General features: G+C 43.5%; 1 protein-coding gene across 1 annotated transcript; it reads right to left on the minus strand.

Moving 5' to 3' along the window:
- Positions 1–8284: 8284 nt before the first annotated feature.
- LOC126088357 (Krueppel homolog 1-like) lies at positions 8285–13450 on the minus strand (the record flags this gene model as incomplete). The annotated part of the gene is made up of 2 exons (XM_049906494.1): positions 8285–12253; positions 12323–13450. Coding segments are annotated over 2 exons (1512 nt in total), but the record flags the coding sequence as incomplete, so codon positions are not given.
- Between the last annotated feature and the right edge of the window lie 8103 nt (positions 13451–21553).

Here is a 21553-nt window from a genome sequence, read left to right on the forward strand (position 1 = left end):
TAATGTTATCCTTTCCTTCTCCGTTATCTGATCTCAAGTCTTCCAGAGTTATTTTAAATATTTACTCTAATACCGGATCCCAAACATCTTCCATACCGATTCCTATTTATTTTTCTATCACGTCATCGGAAAATCCCCCTCACTGAGACCTTCGTTGTTTCGCCTACCTGCTGTCTTCTTTGCGTTTAATAGTGAAATCCACTGGTCTCTTACCACCCTTACTTTTAATTTACGCCGGCCGGGGTGGCCTAGCGGTTCTACGCGCTATAGTCTGGAGCCGCGCGACCTCTACGGTCGCAGGTTCGAATCCTGCCTCGGGCATGGGTGTGTGTGATGTCTTTAGGTTAGTTAGGTTTAATTAGTTGTATGTTCTAGGGGACCGATGACCTCAGAAGTTAAGTCCCATAGTTTTCAGAGCCATTTGAACCATTTTTTTTTATTTTTTATTTGTACCCTTGCTTTTAATTTCATCGAACTTTTGACTAGTCTATATGCTGAGTCGATCATCATGTGAAGAAAATTTCTATTCTGAATACTTCACATCTTTCCTGCTGCCGTTTCGCTATCGTTGTCCTACAATCCGTATTTATTTCATTCCCAAGGGATTTATATTGCCGTATTCCTGTCTTTCCACGCTCTTTTGTACTTCCTCCACTTCCTCCTTTCGTCGATAACCTAGAGTATTTCTTCTGTTACCCAAGGTTCCTTCGCAGTAGCTTGTAGCTACGTTTATCTGTCCAACATCTGTGGTTACCCATTTTTAGGTATGGCCAATTGCCTTCATCTGAACTGCCTACTCTGATATTCCGTATTGCAGCATCCGCATCCTTAGCGAACTTCAAACGCATCTCATCATTCCTCATTACTTCAGTATCCCACTTCCTTCCATACTGATTGTTACGAACGATCCTCTAAAGCTTCAGTCTAGTCTTCATCATTACCAAATTGTGATCTGAATCTATGTCTGCACAAGGGTACGCCTTATCGTCCAATATGACTTCGGAATACGTGGTTAACCGTGATGTAATCCATCTGGAATCTTTCTTGTCTTCTTCTTTCATTCCTACTGACAAACTCATATTTTCTTCTGTTCCTCGGCGTGCCGTAAAAACTGTTTCTGTCACATTCCTGTAATTTTCATGTAGTTTCACATGAGATAAGAACTTCAATGAAATGCTTTTTACCTTTCCAGAAGCCAGTTTGCTTATCTGAAGCATGGTAGTATTATCTAAAACCCTGCGGTTATTACACATACCGTATTATATTAAACCCTATACGTCTAAATTTATAAGTATAGCATCGCCACCAAACAACACTACGTGATCAAAAGTATCGGCACACCTGGCTGAAAATTATTCACAAGTTCGTGGCGCCCTCCGTCGTTAACGCTGGAATTCAATATGGTGTTGGCCCACCTTTAACCTTGATGAGAGCTTCCTCTCTCGCCGGCATACATTCAGTCAGGTGCTGGAAGGTTCCTTGGGGAATGGCAGCCCATTTTTCACGGAGTGCTGCACTGAGGAGAGGTATCGATGTCGGTCGATGAGGCTAGGCACGAAGTCGGCGATCCAAAACATACCAAAGCTGTTCTCTAGGATTCAGGTCAGGACTCTGTGCAGGTTAGCCCATTACAGGGATGTTATTGTCGTTTAACCACTCCACCACAGGCAGTGCATTATGAACAGGTGATCGATCGTGTTGAAAGATGCAATCGCCATTCCCGAATTGCTCTTCAACAATGGGAAGCAAGAAGGTTCTTAAAACATCAATGTAAGCCTCTGCTGCGATAGTGCCATGCAAAACAACAAGGGGTGCAAGCCATCTCCATGAAAAACACGACCACACCGTAACACCATTACCTCCGAATTTTACTGTTGGCACTACACACGCTAGCAAATGACGTTCAGCGGGCATTCGCCATACCCACACCCTGCCATCGAATCGTCACATTGTGTACCGTGATTCGTCACTCCACACACCGTGTTTCCACTATTCAATCGTCCAATGTTTACGCTCCTTACACCAAGAGAGGCGTCGTTTGGAATTTACAGGCGTGATGTGTGGCTTACGAGCAGCCGCTCGACCATGAAATTCAAGTTTTCTCATCTCCCGTCTAACTGTCATAGTATTTGCAGTGTATCCTGATGCAGTTTGGAATTCCTCTATGATGGTCTGGATAAATATCTGCCTATTACGCATTACGACCGTTCTCCAACTGTCGGCGTCCTCTGTTAGTCAGCAGACGAGATCGGCCTGTACGCTTTTGTGCTGTGCGTGGCCCTTCACGTTTGCACTTCACTATCACAACGGAAGCAGTGGACCTAGGGATGCTTAGGAGTATGGAAATCTCACGTACAAAGGTATGGCACAAGTGACACCCAATCACCTGACGACGTTCGAAGTCCGTGAGTTCCACGGAGTGTCCCAGTCTGCTCTCTCACGATGTCTAATGACTACTGAGGTCGCTGATATGTAGTACCTGTCAGTAGGTGACAGCACAATGCACCTAATATGAAAAAGGTATGTTTTTGTAGGTGTCCGGGTACTTTTGATCAAATAGTGTAATCATGATGAAACACTGGCTGTGTCCTAGTCTATTCGCAGGGTTGTTTCGTCCAACGCTAGCTGATGAAATCAAGAAAACGTAATACTTTCACTTTACCAAAGTATCATTCATTCCTGTCATAGTTATGTCAATGATGCAGTTTTCATTTCCATATTTATATGTTTTACTTCGTGGATTTGCATTGTGTCAGTTTTTATACTGCTGTCCCCATACCCTTCTTTCAGAGAAATCGACTCACGTCCTCTCTTTCTTCTTTATTGAGATATTTTTCTATCTACAAGTTTCTTTCTGCTTCAACTCATTGCATGCGGGGGACACTATACTTAAAAGGATTAATTTCTACTTCTCTCTTCTTATCTTTTCGTAGTCTTACGATAACAAAATAACAGTGCTTCTGAATACAGTATTTTGCATTCAAATGCGGGATGACGCAGAGCTCCACACTCAGATTTCCACAGACAGCAGTGTGGACCAAAACAGGAAAAAAAGTGTAGTATACATTTCTCTTCAGCATCTATAGTTTGGGATGAGGGAGCATAGACCGAAACAAAACAAAATAATCAGTGAATGTAAGCTCTAAAATGCACACTTTGATAGCTATGAGCACTTGTTCAGTACAAGAGATACGTTCTCCAGTAGCGAAGATGAACAAGTGTTAATTTATCTAAACGTATGCACTTTAGAGCAGATGTTTAGTGGACTTTTTTTTCCTTGTTTTGGTTCATACTACTTCCTCTCAGCTACGGAAAGCAAAGAGCTTTCAGTAGAAGACATGTGTCTCACAGTAGCATGATGAACAAGTGCTCATAGTTCTTAAGGTGTGGATTTTAGAACCCATTTTTACTAGACCTTCCTTTTTCAAATTTTGTTTGACGTATATGACAAACTTTCAGAGGTTGCAGTATGGAATTGCGCAAAATTTTCTGGAACCTGTATTGTAAGAGCACACTGTTGTTCGAAACACGGATTTGTACGCCTGTAGGAGAAGATATGCATTCACTTCATGCTTGGTGCATCGGAAGATTGTTATAAAATAGTATGCAGACAGAGGACCATTTGCAACTCCATCCTTTACAACTTCTCAGACAGGACTCTTTCCTGATATACTTTTTATGTTCCTTCTTACTGAGTGAGGGTGCACTGTGATTGTCTTCGCATTCGCGAGGAGTGGTTTCAGCTTTCGCCCGCGCCACGTGATTTCCTAAATCGATTAACGCGAATATCGGGATGATTCCCTTGAAACATACATATATTTCCCTACCCTTGTTCTACTCACGTTGGGTACTGTCTCTAACGACACTGTCATCAACAGGACATTAAATCCTAATTTTCCTCAACTTTTCTTCCAGTGTTTCTTCATTACTTACTTTGTCTGCACAATATTTTTTTAACAGCCTTCTGATGCACGAAATATGAAATGATTGTAGATTCTTCTGCTACAAGTGTTCCAGTCTCTGCTTCTATAATACAGTTTCAAGAGCTTTTTACGCAGTTCCATACAAGTGTTTGACATCAGGGAGAACTCTTTTGTTGATCTTAAGTACCTCTGCCAGTGTTTGTCTCATTCAGATTTTTTCTTTTTTTTCAACCATCTTGTGTAACCTTGTTTCTTTTGTCCCAGAAGTTGTTCTACTCTTGTACAGCAATCACCCCAGTTTTTATTTCAAGCAAATTATTTTACTGTTCTCCATCAAATTCTTTGCTGGATTCGTTTTAACCAAATCCTTCGCTAATAATGCTATTCATTATATTTATTAGCAGATCTTAAACAGGACAGAAAACTTCGAAAACTTCTGGCTTTGTGGTCTGGCCGGTATAATCATGTTAGTTGACAACAGAACTCGCTGAGTTCCAAGTCAAAGATTTTCTTTCCACGAATGCCTACGAAATAATTCTTTTGCTAGAAATTTATGGTTTGATTCATTCCTGCTAGAAATTTATGGAAATGGAAGCAGAAGTTATAACGAGTGAAATTATGCATTCAGTTCAGTGGCATTTATTTTGGATTACTACATGACAGCACTGAGTTCAGTTATAATATTTTAGAATGAATGTTTCACTCTGCTGTGGCGTGAGCTCTGTTTTCGAACTTCCTGATTATTAACATCTATTAATACCTATTAATACCTATTCTCTACCGACCAAACATAACATAAAGTATCTTATGCTCTGGCATGCATGACAATAAAAAGGGATATTGCGGATAAAGGCAAAGTTTCGGCTTCAGATCCTGGTCCGGATCTCTGGTCTAATCTCACACGTAGTTTCTTAGCTGTGAAAACTACTTCTGAAAACAATCTGTAGCTTGTGGCTAAGCCATTTTTGCGACAGAAACATTTCTGCGAGCCGTCCTAGTTCCATCAGTAAGTGCGTGCTTGCGCGCGCGCGCGCGCGTGTGTGTGTGTGTGTGTGTGTGTGTGTGTGAGTGTGTGTGTATGTGTGTGTGCTTGTGAGTGCAAATCAATCCGTATGAAAGCGTAATACGTACGCTGTTATGAAAGTTTCTAACAGACTGAAGCTGCTCGATGAACCTAAAGCTTTCATGAGTCCTCGTATATCTATAGTTTTGTGTTCGTTTCGGATTATTCTGCACACGGTACCTCAAAAATTTATTAGTTTTATTAACCTTGTTAACACAGGTGATCAAAATGTAGCACACAGATCAGGTGAGTGAGACACAAAGCGCCACGCGGCCCTTTTCGCCGGAGGTTCGATTCCTCCCTCAGGAATGGGTGTGTGTGTTGTTCTTAGCATAAGTTAGTTTAAGTGGTGTGTAAGTCTAGAGACTGACGAACTCGACAGTTTTGACCCTTAGGAATTCACACACATTTGAACATTTTGAGACACAAAGCATTCAGGTTCAGGTGTACATATTTGTCCAGTTTTTCCATAGTAAGAAAGCAGGCTACTGGATAGCAGGATTGATCTTACACCCAAACCTCCAGATGTCAGACATTCAGAACGGTGCCAAACGTTGTTTGTTGATAGAGTATCAACCAGATCTCCCATTTGGTTCGTACTATGTGCTGTCGTCCAGCAGAAAGGGCGAAAACATTAACTAACAGTAACACCAGAACAACGAAACATATAAAAAGCATTACTGTAAGTAACTAACACCTGTTGCTTCCGTGGGGAAGTTGAGAGAGCATTAGATCCTTCTATCAAGAGTACAGGGTTCAAATTCGACTGAGGACATTTCCTTACTGTGTTATGCGTGAAAGTGTAGTATAGAACAAACCGTTTAAGACATGTGAAAGGGCTGTTTGGAGTTTATAGCAACGTACTCTTGGCAATCTGCTTTCGCTTCGTCTCTTTGAAAATAGTAAACGTATACATTTGTAGTTTCACAAAATGCACAATCAGAACAGAAAAATAAAGAAACAATTGCATCAAACGTGCGGAAGTAATAGTAATAATAATAATTAATAATAAACAAAATAATAAAATCAGTAACAAGTATATAACATTCAGCTAATAAAGCGAAAGGAGACTGCCAAAAGAACATTGCTACAAATTGCGAAAAATGCATTTACATGTCAGAAACATGTCCTCCCATACGGCAGTTTCCCATGTAAACAGTTAAAAATACTGTCGTCAGTGGGGTTTGGAAGCTCTACCTTCTCACCCACGCGAAATCTACAACACGAACACTCACAAATACGTTTTTTCTGTGCTTTGTAGCTCTGGTGATACTTTGAGTTACCGATTACTCATCTTCTACTGGACTACAGCACACAGCACGAACTAAATCGCTGTTTTGGTTGGATACACTGTCGACATACAACGTTTTTTCCGAGCTTAGTGTCTGACATCTGTAGGTTGTAATGAAGATACCTTGGCAAATTAATTTCCACTCCTGCTTGAAGCAAAATAAATTTAGAAAAACTTACATACGTCCTTGATATACTTCTACTTCATTCTCATACAGCTGTACTCAATTAAACGCAATGATGTTCTGATAACCTCTGTTCTTAAAAGTTGATGCAATTAATGTCTTGAAATTAAGTCGTAAAATACATTTTCACCAGTGAATACCAGTGTTAATGAGTGAACCTATAGCTGGTCATAATCATTCCAGCGTGACACACGTTCGCTCTGCTGCATAATAGCAACCAGGATTCTCCTGTTTTTCTACCAGTTACTTTTAAGTTTGCTGTTATGTTTCTCTTACCACACACCAATAACTCAACTCAGTGGATCCAGTCCAAAATCCAAACAGTTCAGCTCAGATAATGATTGGAATGGTAGCCTGCATCTGCAAACTATTGGAAGGGCATTTACAAAACGATTCGAGCCAGTTTCTCGCTGTGTTTCTACTGATTTACATGAAGCGTAATGGTATCCACCAACTTCGAGTTGTTTCTAGAAGCTCTGGCTGAATGCTCAACATCATGAGCAGACTCGTGTTCCATTCACGAACACTTTACACTGAAATGTTGCATGTTACATAGCTTTCAATGCTGTCAATTATATCCCTGCATTTTTTTTCAGATTTCGCACAGTAAGTGTTACATCTCCATGTGTTTATAAAGCTCTTCGTGTGGCTAATTAAAGTCCTACCTTCGCAAACAAAGTTAAAAGAGAAAGCGCCCCACCTCACCTTTTAGCACATAACTGTATAATATGTTGTAGCTGCAATCGGCCTACGCCGTACTGACTCACACCTCGGGTAAATATGTGGCATTTAACTTGCTGTTATAAGGTATGTGTCCTATACGTCCATGATTCTAACGTAACAGTGGTGACTGTAAAATAAATGACAAAGAAAACGTATTGGAACATGTAATGCGGGTTCACGAGATTACTGAAGCTTCGGGACGACTTGTGAGTTGGATGCATGGCCGATTCTCAGTTAAAGAAAATCATGAACCGTTGTTCTTGTACTTCTCCAACGAAAACCACAAATTTCCCATTATCAACACTTAAAAAAAAATTACACAGTTACGCTGTGTCAAAAATTGAACTGCCGACCTTTACATAAATGTCATACAAATTGTGCCGAGATGTTACTATTTGTATCGTTGGAATTTTTATGGATTTTACTGACTATGTGCGCTATGACACCACAAACTTTCTGTACCGAATCTACCTCTACTTCTCCCATTACATTACAAATGCTGAAATTTGAAAAGTGTTTAAAACTTTTTTGTATATCATTACTGTATGAATGTAACTACAAATTCTACCGAAGCAAATTTTTCATTGAGAATGGAGACATGTCGTAATAGATAAAGTAAAGATTTTACTCCTTCTGCAAACCCTTGAGCTCTACCTACGGCTGTGTCCAGAATTTTTAACAACACATTGAAAGTCGTTTGTAGCAAGCGCAGTTAGGTACGTTTTTATTCTTTTCTGTCATTGTGTAGGTAGTTAATTGACAGATTTTATATATTCTGTAATACTTTTTGTCTCCACTATTGATCTGTTGACAGTCTGAAGATTACCATTGGCTGGTCGAAATCGGTTAAGGCATTGTAAAACGCTTGTGTGGTTGCATTGCAAAATGTAAAAGAAAAAACATTATCCCATTACATTCATAACCGGAAGATGTTAGTTACTCAAAACACAGAACTGGAATATGTATGAATCCCTTCATTCTGTTCCCTCTGTCTTCTGTTATTATATGTAAATTTATTCTCATACTTTCATGGATCAGTTATATGAATGGGTCAAAGGTTTCACAAATAAGGAATGTTCTGTTTAGAAGTATTACTCTCATTTATTTACACATATATTTCCGAAACTGACGTCATCATTAGTTAAACAATTTGTGGTTGCATAGGTATATATGTAGATAATTTGAGATTGTCTTTTTAACACACACATACAGAATCAATATGGTAATCTTGAACACATTTTATATGACATGTCTCTGGTATACTCCATTTCATTGTACATACTGTATATTATAATCATATAATTATATCAACATATAGTTCCATGCTATCAGTTTACTGAAATAAATTAAAGCACTCGTAAGTGCTATGGCAAAGAGGTATACATAAAGTAGCCCTAAATCGTTCCTGAGGTAATAGTTTATGAGCAATGAAGAATTAAACTTTGCTTATGCTCGATCAAAAATTGAAGATCAGTTCTACAGTGCTAATAACAAATCTTATGTCTGCCACAGCAGTCCAGTATTTGAAAACGATGTGGGTCACAGTTGTCTACTGTAAAAAGAAGAAACTCATATGAGTTATGACACAAAGTTACACATCATGATTTTTGGTATTACGTATTGCAGGTACGACAGGATATCTAGTGTGAGCTGTTACTTACGTAGTGTAACAGCTATAGCACTAATTGTTTTTCCTGAGATTACTTGTATGGAACTTTTAAGAAAAGTTTAAAATAATTTCAGCATTTCTTGGTGCAAAAATAAGGGTGAAGAAGTATTCTACATAATTTTACATCTGTATACGTGCTTTTACCCCACAAATTGCAGAAAAAAGTTAACAAAATGTAGACAATGTATCTGTGTATATGATAATGGTGTGGAACAGCTAGCTCTGCATTAGCAGTTACATAAGTATTAATGTGTAATCCTGAGATACAAACGATTTGTTTTTTGTGAGTCATATAGATTCTGGTTGATCACTATTGATTTTCTAAAGCATGATTACAGTATGTACATCGACTTTGATCAAAAACCAATAAACCTGAGGTTAAATTAACACTTTCATAATTTATCATTAAATTTTTCTTTGCAATTGTTTTTAAAATAACAACAAATATATAAAACAACTTTACAATTTGATTTCCGTAAACCACAGTTTATAAAGAGATGTATTTTTCTTATTAAAATAACAATATCAATAACTGTTTCTAGAAATCAGAATACTAGGCAGACGAAGCCAATAAAGTGTAGAAATAATCTGCACATTTTACCACACAAATACATTGTTGGCATTTAAGTATCTTAAATCACTTTGTACTCTGTTAATTAAAAACTGAAACAACAATTGCAGCTGTTTTTGTTCCAATAAAATAACTGTTGTTCTTTGAGGATTTGTTCCCAACTGTTGTACAAAAATGAGTCACTTGTGAGGCATATTTCAAAAAATTGTGAAATAATAATCCCTGATATATGTATAAAGATCATACACTGCTATGATTGTGCACAACATTCAGCTATGACAATCTAAACTATGACAACAGATAATCTAGTCAATTTCACATGGCACATACCACTTCTGTATAACATGAACGACTCATACTATTATTACATACATAATTACAACACAAAGGACATACATATGTTGACTCATAAGGAACTTGCCATTCATTAACACAACAAAGACTTCTGGAATAGACACTAGACGAGCTCTCTTAAATCTATAATATACTCCATGCAATTTTAATATTGTACACGTTTCAACACAAAATCTGACACTGACATTCTTTTTCGAAAGGCCATTATGTATGTACGATGGAATCAGATCAGTTTCAACCACTTTGCACCAGGCACCAAAGAAGGCAACTGTGCACATAAAAATGGAAAATGCTTTATGGGACCCCATCCACACAAGGGGACATAAACGTGGCTCTGAAGGCCAGCTCCAAAGACTAAACTTACTGTAACTTTCAACGGTTTAGAATGTGTATATTGGCACCTGAATAAACAACTAGCATTTCTGAATATTTTCGGGATGCAAAATGTTGAAATTTCTTGTATACGAAAAATTGTCTTTCACAAAAAAATGTAGAAACACTGTCACAAGGCCTCATGAATCTTTACACTTTATTTCTTCTTGCTACTTATGCGTTTGTACTTTGTTGAGGACTTCGTAATTTTAAGAAACAGCGAAAGTAAAATATACATTAGCACAAGTGTTCAACAATTTTTAGCTAAATAATTTCTTCTCTCTCGTTACCAGATATCGCAAATGCTCCTAAACACATCAAAAAACTTTTTTTATGCAGTACAGAGCAAAATTCTGATTTGAGGTACCTGCACGCAGGTTACTACATTTCTTTGTTTCTTTATTGCTAAAATGATCCGGAGCAACCCAGTGCTGCTTGTACGTACAGTCTTGTCAACTCGTCATAGTGCAGTCTTTGACACTCAGTCGTGCTCGCGAGGTTTATAACTCTCTGTGAAAGGATCATAGTGAATCCAGTCTGTTTGAGATCAGCTGGGTACGAATTTCACTGAGCGCTATTCCTCGTTACTCATAAAAAAACAATAAAAAAAGAAGAGAGATGAGCGAGCTCTTAAAGAAAAAGTACATTCGACACACAAGGACAGCAAAAAAAAAAAAAAAAAAAAGAAAGGAGCGGAAAGCGTCGTATCCTTATCCCTCCAAAAGCCATTCAGCCTGAATGTTTTATCTGCTTTCTGTGAATAAATTAAACAGGAATCGGAGTAATGAACATGTGTAGCTTATGAAGTAGCTTGCAGGAAGGATAGGTGTATTTGGGCATTGAGAAAATGTAGACCAAGTATTTTATGGTACCTTTGGCTTATGTAATAAAACAAATACTAATGTTTTCTCTAGTAAGAGGCTCGGCGCAGTGGCTGGCGGGAGCAGCTGTTTCGATATAAATCTACTGGTATCACTGGCTACCGACCCCTTGGTCGATGCGGCCAAAACAGACAAATTATGCATCAGACGACAATGCGTTTAATGCGCCTGCATACTCGTAAACGGGACTGTATTATAAGTTTCAAATGTCACACATATATGATGAAAATCGTGAGACGACGTTTACGCGGGAACAAGATGCTACAAAAATGTGAGTATATTGTCTGACAGTATTGAAAGGTAACGTCATTAAGGACCAGAAACAAGTGAACATATCCGAAGTGCTGAACCGTCTTTTGATTTGTATCCAAACAGCTACGCCGCCAAGCCAAGAGTGTTCTTAGAGTTAGTCATGACTACTGTAACAAATAAATTAGAATAACTGGGATATTTTCAAATACAGCGGCGAACAGTTTCAGCTGGCGTACGGATATCTGGTTTAGGAAGGACCAGCGGAGAGACAAGTACGTTTAGTAATAACAGTACTGCTGTCAGCTACAAGTCTATGAAAATTTTGACGTCCTCCAGTTAGACACGAGTCCACTAACTGGAGCAGAACACTGTACAAATGGGCGTCTGAGCTCGCATTTCCTCATCTCACTCGGTTATAGGCTAGACGCAAAGTACCCTGAACAGTCGTTCTGACTAGCCTACAATTTGTCCGTATTGTAGTCACTCGCGGAGTCACTTCGCTTCACTTGTGAGAAGTCCCAGTGTTTTACTAGCGAGTGACGGAACGTTAAGCGACGGAAGCGTCCGACGGGCGGGCAGACGGCACTTACGAGGCCCCCGCGTAGTGTATGACGGAGCTGTAGCGGATGGCGGGTTCGGCGGCGGCCGCTGCCGCGATGGACTTGAGGATCTGCTTGCAGCGCTTGCGGGGCGGCAGCGAACAGGCGTCGCGACGGTCGGGCGACGCGGGGGCGGCGGGTACGGGCGAGACGGGGTTGCTGGAGGGCGGCGTCAGCGGCGGCGACGGGCTGGAGGCGGCCAGGCACGCCGGCACGGGCAAGTCGTACGGCGTGGCGCGGCCGCGCATCGAACCCAAGGGCTCGGGGAACAGGTAGACGGGTGGCTCGCTCAGCGGCACGGCCGTGTCGGCGCGCGCGAAGTGCTCATCGTCCTCGACGCTGGCGGGCGGCGTGAGGCTGCCGCCGACGCCCTCGGACGACGTCGCCGCCGCCACGGCCGCCAGCAGCACCGGGCTGACGCCGCCGCTGCCGCCCCCGGCGCCGGCGGGGACCGCAGCCTGGCCCGCGTGGGCGGCCGGGACGGGCGCAGCCCCCGACGGCGGGTAGAAGTAGTAGTAGCACATGTCGCGCACGCTCACGGGGTTGCCCGCGTCGTCTTCCACCGACGCCGCCACTTCTGTCGCCTTGCGCGCCACTTCCGCCTCCAGACGAGGCTCCGGGGACGGCGCTGGCGGCGGAGGTAGGTGGTGCTGCTGCTGGGGCGGCTGGTGGTGTTGCTGCGGCTGATGGTGGTGGTGCTGCTGCGACGACGGCGTGTGCCACTGGTGCTGCGCAGAGCTCGCCGCCGGAGCTTGCTGCTGCTGCTGCTGCTGCTGCTGTTGCTGAGGTTGCTGAGGTTGCTGCTGCTGCTGCTGCTCCGAGTGGCTCTTGATGTGCACCTCCATCGCCTTCTTGGACGTGAACGTCTGGCTGCAGATGGTGCACTTGTACACCTTCTCGCCGTAGTGCGCCACTTGGTGCAGCTTGAGCACGTGGTTGTAGCCGAACGACTTGCCGCAGATGTCGCACGAGTACGGCTTCTCGCCCGTGTGCGTGCGCGTGTGTACCTTGAGCTGCTTGGAGCAGGTGAAGCCCTTGCCGCACGCCTTGCACACGTACGGTTTCTCGCCCGTGTGCGTGCGCATGTGGATGACGAGCTGGCCGCTCTGGATGAACGTCTTGGAGCACACCTGGCACTTGTGCGGCCGCTCGCCCGTGTGGATGCGCATGTGCCGATGCAGCTTGCCGCTGTGCTCGAAGGCGCGCTCGCACACGTCGCACTTGTACGGCCGTTCCTTGGTGTGGATGCGCCGGTGCACGCTCAGATTCTCCTTGACGGAGAAGGCCTTCTTGCAGAACTCGCACTGGTACGGCTTCTCGCCCGTGTGCGTGCGGAAGTGGCGCGTGAGGCGCGCCGGCACCGCGAACGTCTTGCCGCAGATGGTGCACGGGTAAGGGTCGTCGCCCTCCTTGCCGTGCGAGCGCACGTGGTTCTGGTAGGTATTCTTCTGCGAGAACGTCTTCTGGCAGAAGGAGCACTGGAAGGCGCCGGCCGCGCCCTGCGCGCCCGCGCCGGCCGACGCGGTGGCGGCAGAGGCGGAGGCCGCGACGGCGGCCGCCTGCTGGGCCGCCTTGCCCGCCTCCTCGAAGGCCTGCGTCAGCGAGAAGACGGGCAGGTCGGGGCTGCAGACGACGCGCTTAGGCGACAGCTCCTCGCCCTGCGGCGCCTGCAGCGGCGCCGACCCGGGGCCGGGCGCGGGCGCCGGGCCCTGCCCCTGCGCCTGGCCCTCGCCGTTGAAGTAGCCCACCATGCCGGGCACGGGACTCCACAGCAGGTCTGCAACACGACACGAGGCCGGCGGTCACACCTGCTGCACCGCACTGCCACCCAAAGGGTCCCAGCAACAGATGGCAAAATCGCGGTTGAACACAGCTTTACTAACCAGTTCCTTACACGACGAATTTCAGTCATAAACAGACCGTATTCAGATGAACTGTGATACACCTGAAGATGGTCTATTTATGACTCAAATCCGGCGTGTAAAAACTGGTGTATACACCAAAGTGCAACCACGATTTTTCAACAATTTTTGTAAGTTCTAAATCTCACCGCAACAAAATAAAACTAGCTATCTCAAGCGCCCTCAGCATTTCGTGCACCAATTCACTGAAACAATAAATAATATCTACATGCACTCTGCTGTGACTTAGTGGCCTACGAAGGGCAGAGAATACAAGCAAATTCTAATTCTATTACCTTTGCCTACAGGAAGAGATCCTCGGTATCATATATATATATATATATATATATATATATATATATATATATATATATATATATTCAAAATTTTTAAAAAATAGAGAAAAATATACCAGTGGCGCAATGGTAAAGTCCCAGTTTGCGGACATAAGGTTAATCTATGGAAATGTCTATTAATGCACCGTGATTCGAGTCCACGTTAACTTTAGGTTGGGCAAATCACAATAGATATAGGAAGAGAGCAATGGCGTAGTAGACAAATTTCCGGCTTGCAGCCTGTCGTCATTTAATTCATCGCACGATATTTCGTCTGGGCAGTCATCTTCAGGTCAGCTATCAGTCTTCGATGCCTAGTAAAAACATCAATTTTGCAACTTATTCATCATTTCTGATAGTAGAATACTGTGAACAGGAACGTAAGTCGTGCGCAGACGCGTAACCAGCGCTACTTCATTTGAAAGAAAGGAAGCTGCGTTAAGTTTTTAATGTTTAACTGAGCATACGCTTAATGCTGCTTCAGGTCGATAAACAACAATAAAGCACTTGTTATAAAAACTTTGTTGACACTCTGTTAACATTAGAGTCCTGTCAGCGACGAACTCACTAAAGACGATGCACAAAATCGTATTGAGAAATAATGTCGAAGAAAATAGGCTTTTCACAGTATCGTCCCAGCGTTTTCTTAAGAGATTTAGGAAACGAAGGAAAACCTAAATCAGGCTGTGGTTTGCAAAGCTCTTCCACGCCACAAGGTATAGTGGTTCGAACCACTGTTCTCTTGAATACGAGTGAAATGTCTTGCAGTCACTCGCCAGTGTGCGACTGCTTTTTCCTCTATTATTTTTGAGCTCCACCGTTGCTGTCATGCGGTTTTAAGGGACTGACGACCTGATAGAATAACTATGGCAGAGAGGCTGACATAGCCTTGGTTGTCACCGAGAAAAAAATCTGTTAGAGCAGAGTATAAATGTATGGTACGTTAAACAAGTTTCAGTCAATTTTACAATCACAATAAAGTAAAGAAGTCCCGTAAAGCCTTTAGATACATCTACATGCATCTAACGGATGCATTTGTATATATGTAGTTCATGTTTTAAATCATTTTATCAAACCACGTATGCGGCCTCGAAGAACGGGTATATTTTTCTGTACATTTACCTTTACGTGACATCATGAGATATACTTTATTTCTACATCTTTTACGGATTCTAATAACCGACAAAATGGACTGTTCGTGAATCCTTACGCACATAGCGTGGTAGGGATGTGTCTCCGACCCACGTGAAATTGACACACCGGATGAACAACAGTTGGCCTGGTAGAATGACGGGACAGTGTGATCCGACATTCGTTTGCACAGAATCCTGGCTGGTACCCCGTCCCTGCCTCAAGAGAACACACAGAAAAAAAAAGTTGAGAACATCATTTTTGTGATTCGTAGACGAGCGTTGTGGTGTAGAGGCAGCAATAGTGTTGAGCACCGAATAAAAAAAAAAAACAGCAAATCTGATACCCAGGATGGTGGAGTGCCAACTAGGTGAGAATCGAGAACAAGTAGTGTTATTTGCGATAACTACATTCTCAACAGCACACGCATCCGTGTTTGAGATGGGAATTAGAATCTGTGGTGCCTTTCTAGCAGAAAGTTATGATTAGGTTCTAAATAGCCTTACCAACAACGTAACAGTCAGCAGACGCTACCTCACATTGGCCAAATGTCCAGTAAAAGAGCATAAAATTTTCCTTTTATGTAGTGCTAAAGGTATCTGGAGCTTTCCAGACGGCTATGACGACACATTCAGGAAGAAACGAACCACCAGAGTGGTTTAGGGCGGGAAGAGGTCGTATTTCGCTGTCACCACACTCGTCGAGAACCGAGTGTGTAACTCACATTTCTTAATGTTCCACCGACGCGGTATCCTCCACCAGCAGATCGAAGGTACGGAAGTCCAACATTCAGACTGGCTAAACTGTCGGAAACACAAACTTAGCGATCACTCGTCACTGCCACCAACGCCAACGCCACACCTCCCCGCGAGCCCGCACTCCGCGCACGGAACACAGTTCAACACACGCGGCCGACTCGCGCGACTGGCAATCGCAGGCGATTTCGGCGCGCGGCGATCGACGGAAAGTCTTTATATACGAATAAACCGTGGTGCACGTATACGCACCGGGGGTATGCGCGCAGGTGTGTGCGCGTCGGGGGCGGAATGGAAAGGGCTGTCCCACGCAATGGGGGTAAACCACCCCCTACGCGTGCGCACGCGCAACCGCCGTGCGCCCACGTTGTCGCCCGAAGGCTGTGGGGGTGGCGCGGCAAATGGGAATGACGATCGCCTGCTGCCACACTACTGAAGGGAAGCGCTCGTTACGGATGATTATTTTCACAGTTAGACGGCCCTATGCGACAAAATCATCAATTTTCGGCGATGACTGAGGACCGAAATTAATACGCGTCCTGAAAGTTGGTAGGACAACACCTTAGCGAACAACGGTAAGTGTTCTTACCGGTGGACGTCGCCGGCTTGTACGCGAGCAGGAGATGCCTGATCCATTCCTTCTGCGTCTTCTCCCAAATGTCCTCCATGGTCGGTGTAGCAGTAGCGCATTCGGACTAGACCGGGACCGTCGATGGTGAGAAACGTCCAACAGCGTCGACAACAATGTTGACAACTCGACCGCCGGGCACGAGAGCAGGCCAGCTCTGACCGCGTCCAGAAGGAGAACGCACACCACTGGCGCCCCTGTCCAGAGAGAGCCGCGGGGGGAACACTACAGTGCTTGTCAGAGTAGTTCGAAGAACTGAGGAGAAAAGTCTCGCGTCCCGTCGAGTCGACTAGTCCTAGTCGCAGCCGGGAGGGGGGAGGGGCCCTTCCCGCGGGTCTGTGTGGGATAGACCCGCGCTGCTGGTACGTGCCGGGAAAAAAACATATATATATGAAAAGTTTACAGCGCCAGAGGGTGTGTTGTGTGCGTCGTGGAGGGGTGTGGGGGTGTGGTGGGAGGCGCGTCCAGGGGTGGAGTGCCACAGGGTAGGGTGAGGGGGGGGAAGGGGGGCGGGGGGTTGGCGGTGCCTGGCGGTGGTGGGGAGGATCCCGGCTGGGGGAGTGGGGGGTTGAGGGGGGGGGGGGGAAGCGCGCGCAGATACATCACTTTTTGGCGGCGGGGCCATTGAGCGCGCGCTACGTCACGGGCTGAGCTCCACGTGCCGGGCCGGGAAGTGGGAGAGCGCTCCTTGGGGCAGGTCAGGCGCAGCAGAGCCACACCGCACGCGTGCGCCAGCCTAGCTGCGCTCTCACTGCGACGCGGCGCTGCCCACTGCGGCCGGCCGGCGACTGCTCTGTTGCAGCGAGCAGGGTCCACTCCTTACGTCTGCCTCCTCTGGCACAGTGGCTGCAACGTTTACACCTGTTACTATGCCAGTGAACGAGTCCTTGGGGAAGTACAACTATCTGGCACCTATCACTTTTCTGTTATAAGAGTCTACGACACGTTTTGGAGTTACTGCTTCATTATCAGTTACTTTCTTTGTGACAGTTTGGTCTGACCAACTGCGCAACCGTCCTGTAATGCCCGTATGCTGCTGTTCGAACTCAACTATGCATTCTACTGGTAATTTTTTTTCTTAATATTATATCTAGTTATGAAACGGGAATATTTCAACGTAACGGAAACAATGAGAAAGCAGTGCCAATCTTAGTTATGTTCATTTTATGCTATTTCATAACTGATTACTTACTACAGGGATACTTGTGATGTGATAATGTTGATTCCATGGTTTGGCCGTTAGGAGCCACCTTCGGAGCTTTTCGGCTTGGTTACAGTCTAACACGTCCATTGCGACACCACGCATCTCTCCTTCAGCTCTGAAATCACAACACTGTGGCAGGTATTGATGGTGACGGCGCTGACGTGTTTAACAGAAACCAACCCGAATAGACATGAAGATCACCCCTAATGGCCAGAACCAGTGAGTAACTGTAATACAGTGCAGTTACAAGTTTAGTAAATAACTTCCCACTGCTTGTTATGTATCTCGATACACCTTATTTCTGCCATTTATGTTATGTCTAATTGTATAACCTCATTTTAAACTTTCGCTGATCGTCAGATGGCGCACTTTCGTGTAGCTTTCACTATTTTTGAGCTACGAACAGTGGCTGGTAATCAGTATCTGACGTTTCTCGCCACCAAAAATATAAAATGTTAAAGCACGAATGTATCCAATTGATAATTTACATTTTTGCAGTCTAATTTCAAAGTGTAATAATGGAGTACCACGGCAGGTAACTTAAATAGTTGTGGTGGTGCTACAAGTATCAAACGTGCGAAGGATTCAGGCCTTAATGATGACGAAGGTGAACCGGCAGTCTGAAGTTCACACTGTGAATAACGTAATATCATTGTAAAATAACTTCTTTTTATGATTTAACAGACCTTTCAACGCTATTCCCGTAAATTTCGTTTCAGAGAATGTGCAAGAAAGTGTAACAGCGCTCTCTACTTGGCGTGGGATGTGGTCAGTTAGAACGCATGCACAGAACAAAGTTCGTGCTTGTTGGCCAATGAAGGTTCTCCTTACTGCGTAGTAGAAATTGGCTCGAGAGTGATATGAGAGGTGTAAACAGGTATAAAGGTGAGATAAGAACTTACAAATGCCATTTTACTTAGATCTGAGATTAACAACTGCCTCGCTATGGGGTGGAAGATACAAAATTGGTAGCACGGAAATTCATGGGGTTGTAGCCTCCAGCTATTTTACGCTTCCTTTAAACATTATATATAGAGGCTATTTTTGGAGACTTTACTCGCAAATGCGAGAGGAAAACTATAAAAAGAAACGCCAAATTGTCGATATCAATAATTTCACCAACTTTACATTCATCGTAATCGTAAACAGACTGTTCATTGCCAGCTAGACGTTTACTTTCTTTCTTTTTTCCTCTGCATAGTCTTTCGGACGAGGATGAGAGTCTTAACAATGTGCGAAGCAATTCGGACATGATTTCATGGATGCGATCCAGTATACAGAGCCACATAACCGAGTGATAAATTCCAAGAATTTGCTCCCTGCAACACGAAGACTTACAGGAATATCTGTGTTTTCCGCGATAGAAAAGAGAGGTCAGTTTTTGATCTGAATATTTTTGTCTTTCCTACACAAACAACACGTGTTGCAGAAGAGAAACATAAATACACACATACACATTCGCACGACTGAATACTGACAGCAGCTGTGTGATCCGTGCGCCCATACTGCTGCTGCAGCCACAGGCAGAGGGCACCGCACGTAGTATACCCGCCAGGCGCCATGGACGTACGTTTCAACGGCTACCTCAGCACAAGCACTAAACTAATGCTCTTTAGCCGATAAAAATCTCTAAGGTGTAGCTACCAGTCAAAAGCAAGAAATTCACAATGTTTTTGGGTTCATCTTGGACCTGCTTTGCATGGTAATATGAAAATCGCTAGTGTGCGATCACAGTTCGCCTGTATACGGAGAGAAAGGACACTCTCCAGGATCCAGTGCTGCTTTGTAACGAGTGTGCCTGCGAAACTAACTAACCCTCGGAATATGCACTAGTGCGCTTGCTGCATGTCGTTAAACAGAGCTGCTGTGAAAACTTCCACGTTCTTTCCAGCACAGCTGGCCAAGCACGGTTGGCGAAAGTTTCACAAGTTGAATGAAAAACGTGCAGTAGCGCCGGAAGTTGGGCACCGAGTCTTCAGATTACCTTAACAAGTCCTGTAATAGGAACAGATAAACAAAGGACATTACATTGTGTCCAGAGCTTAGAGAAAACATAGGTACAAGAAGACAAAGAAAAACCGTGAGATGTGCTTCGCGTGATAATATTTCGCACAGTTTAAAGAGTATTGAACTAAACAGATTTTTCACTACCTTCACAGTATGTTACACTTGAGTGTAGTAATTTTAGTAGCAATGGTACTGATATATGATTTAAATTTGACGTTATTAATACCGCTACCACCATCAAAACACTACTACTAGTAGGAATAGTAGTAGTAGTAGTAGTAGTAGAAGAAGAAGAAGAAGAAGAATAGCACAAAAATGGTAGATGCATGAACGGTTAATACAACAGTCGGTGATACGTACTCTGATTGAAGTTCAATACTTTCCTCGTTTGTGTAACCTACTTACAAAACTCTCATTCCCGCGTAAAATACTATCACGCGTTTCATAATGTATGTCCAAGTGATTAATAAAATTCTGAATTAAAATCACCGTTTCTTTCACTTGCGCTAAAGTTATGTATTTCGCCGCTTCGACTGATTAATATCGTAAATAATAAAGTATTGAGGGAAATTCCTTTCACAATGGAACAGAGAAATAACTGTAAGGAAACTTCCTGATAGATCAGAACGTTCAGGCCCCCACCAGGTCCCTTATCTTTACCGAGCTGACCTGGCACGTGTCACGGCCGCTTCGATGCCTCAGTAGATCAGAATCTCTACCCTCTTTAGCAAACTCTTGCAGCAGGGTCTTGAAATGAGGACGCCTGTGTTCGAGGTCCCCATGCCCACAGCTCGATTACGTCACGAAGCTGGTTAGACGAAATCAGCAGGTTGAAGAGTTGAATACAAGAAGCCAGCGATTCCGATACCTTGAACATTCTTCAATGGCTTTCGGAAACAATCAAGAAAATTGTTGGTGGAGATATTTAAAGAAATGACAAGAAAAAATTCTCGTTCTACGAGCAGAAGAGAAAATGCTAGGGTAGACAAAGACTAGAGTGCATGACAGATGTTAGTTACGTAGACATAAAAAGATTATCACAAGACTGGAAGAGATGGATGTCAGCATCGAACGAGTGGGAAGATTGGTAAACTAAAAAAAGAAAGTAACATTACCACTTTTTCCCTTATTTTTCACAACGTCTACAGACATTGGCCACGTCATACCTAATTCTATTTTAAATGTGAAACTAACGTATTTTGTTTGTTGTACGCTGTCACAGTGATAGAATCCGCTTAAGTGTCGCATTTTTCTCTTTTTTTTTTTTTACATACGGAGTTCACATCTGAGACGGTTGTATCTGTAACCATCCTCATCTGAAGAGTCCATTATTAAGGGGGGCATCAGATGTTGGCTTCTCAACACAGACTAGTTCAATATGATGCAATGTGATTACTGTTTTTTTTTAATATGATTTAAGCAACAGAGGAACTTTAAAATACCCATGGGGGCGAAATTAGTAAATAGCTAAGTCGTGAAATAAAGCGCTTATTCTGAATATTACTTCCCTCAATTATTTGTTAGATATAGCCCATTCTTAATCTTCCCCTACAGTTTTCAAGTTATTCCTTGACTTCTTCATACATGTCATATCATCCCAATCCTTGTCAGTGTTTTCCAAGTTCCTCTCCTCGCCGATTCTGCGGAGAACCTCCTCATTTCTTATTTTATCAACCACCTAATTTCCAATTACTTTCTGTAGCAACATCT

The sequence above is a fragment of the Schistocerca cancellata genome, chromosome 6 (genome assembly GCF_023864275.1).
Source record: "Schistocerca cancellata isolate TAMUIC-IGC-003103 chromosome 6, iqSchCanc2.1, whole genome shotgun sequence".
Lineage (NCBI taxonomy): Eukaryota > Metazoa > Arthropoda > Insecta > Orthoptera > Acrididae > Schistocerca > Schistocerca cancellata.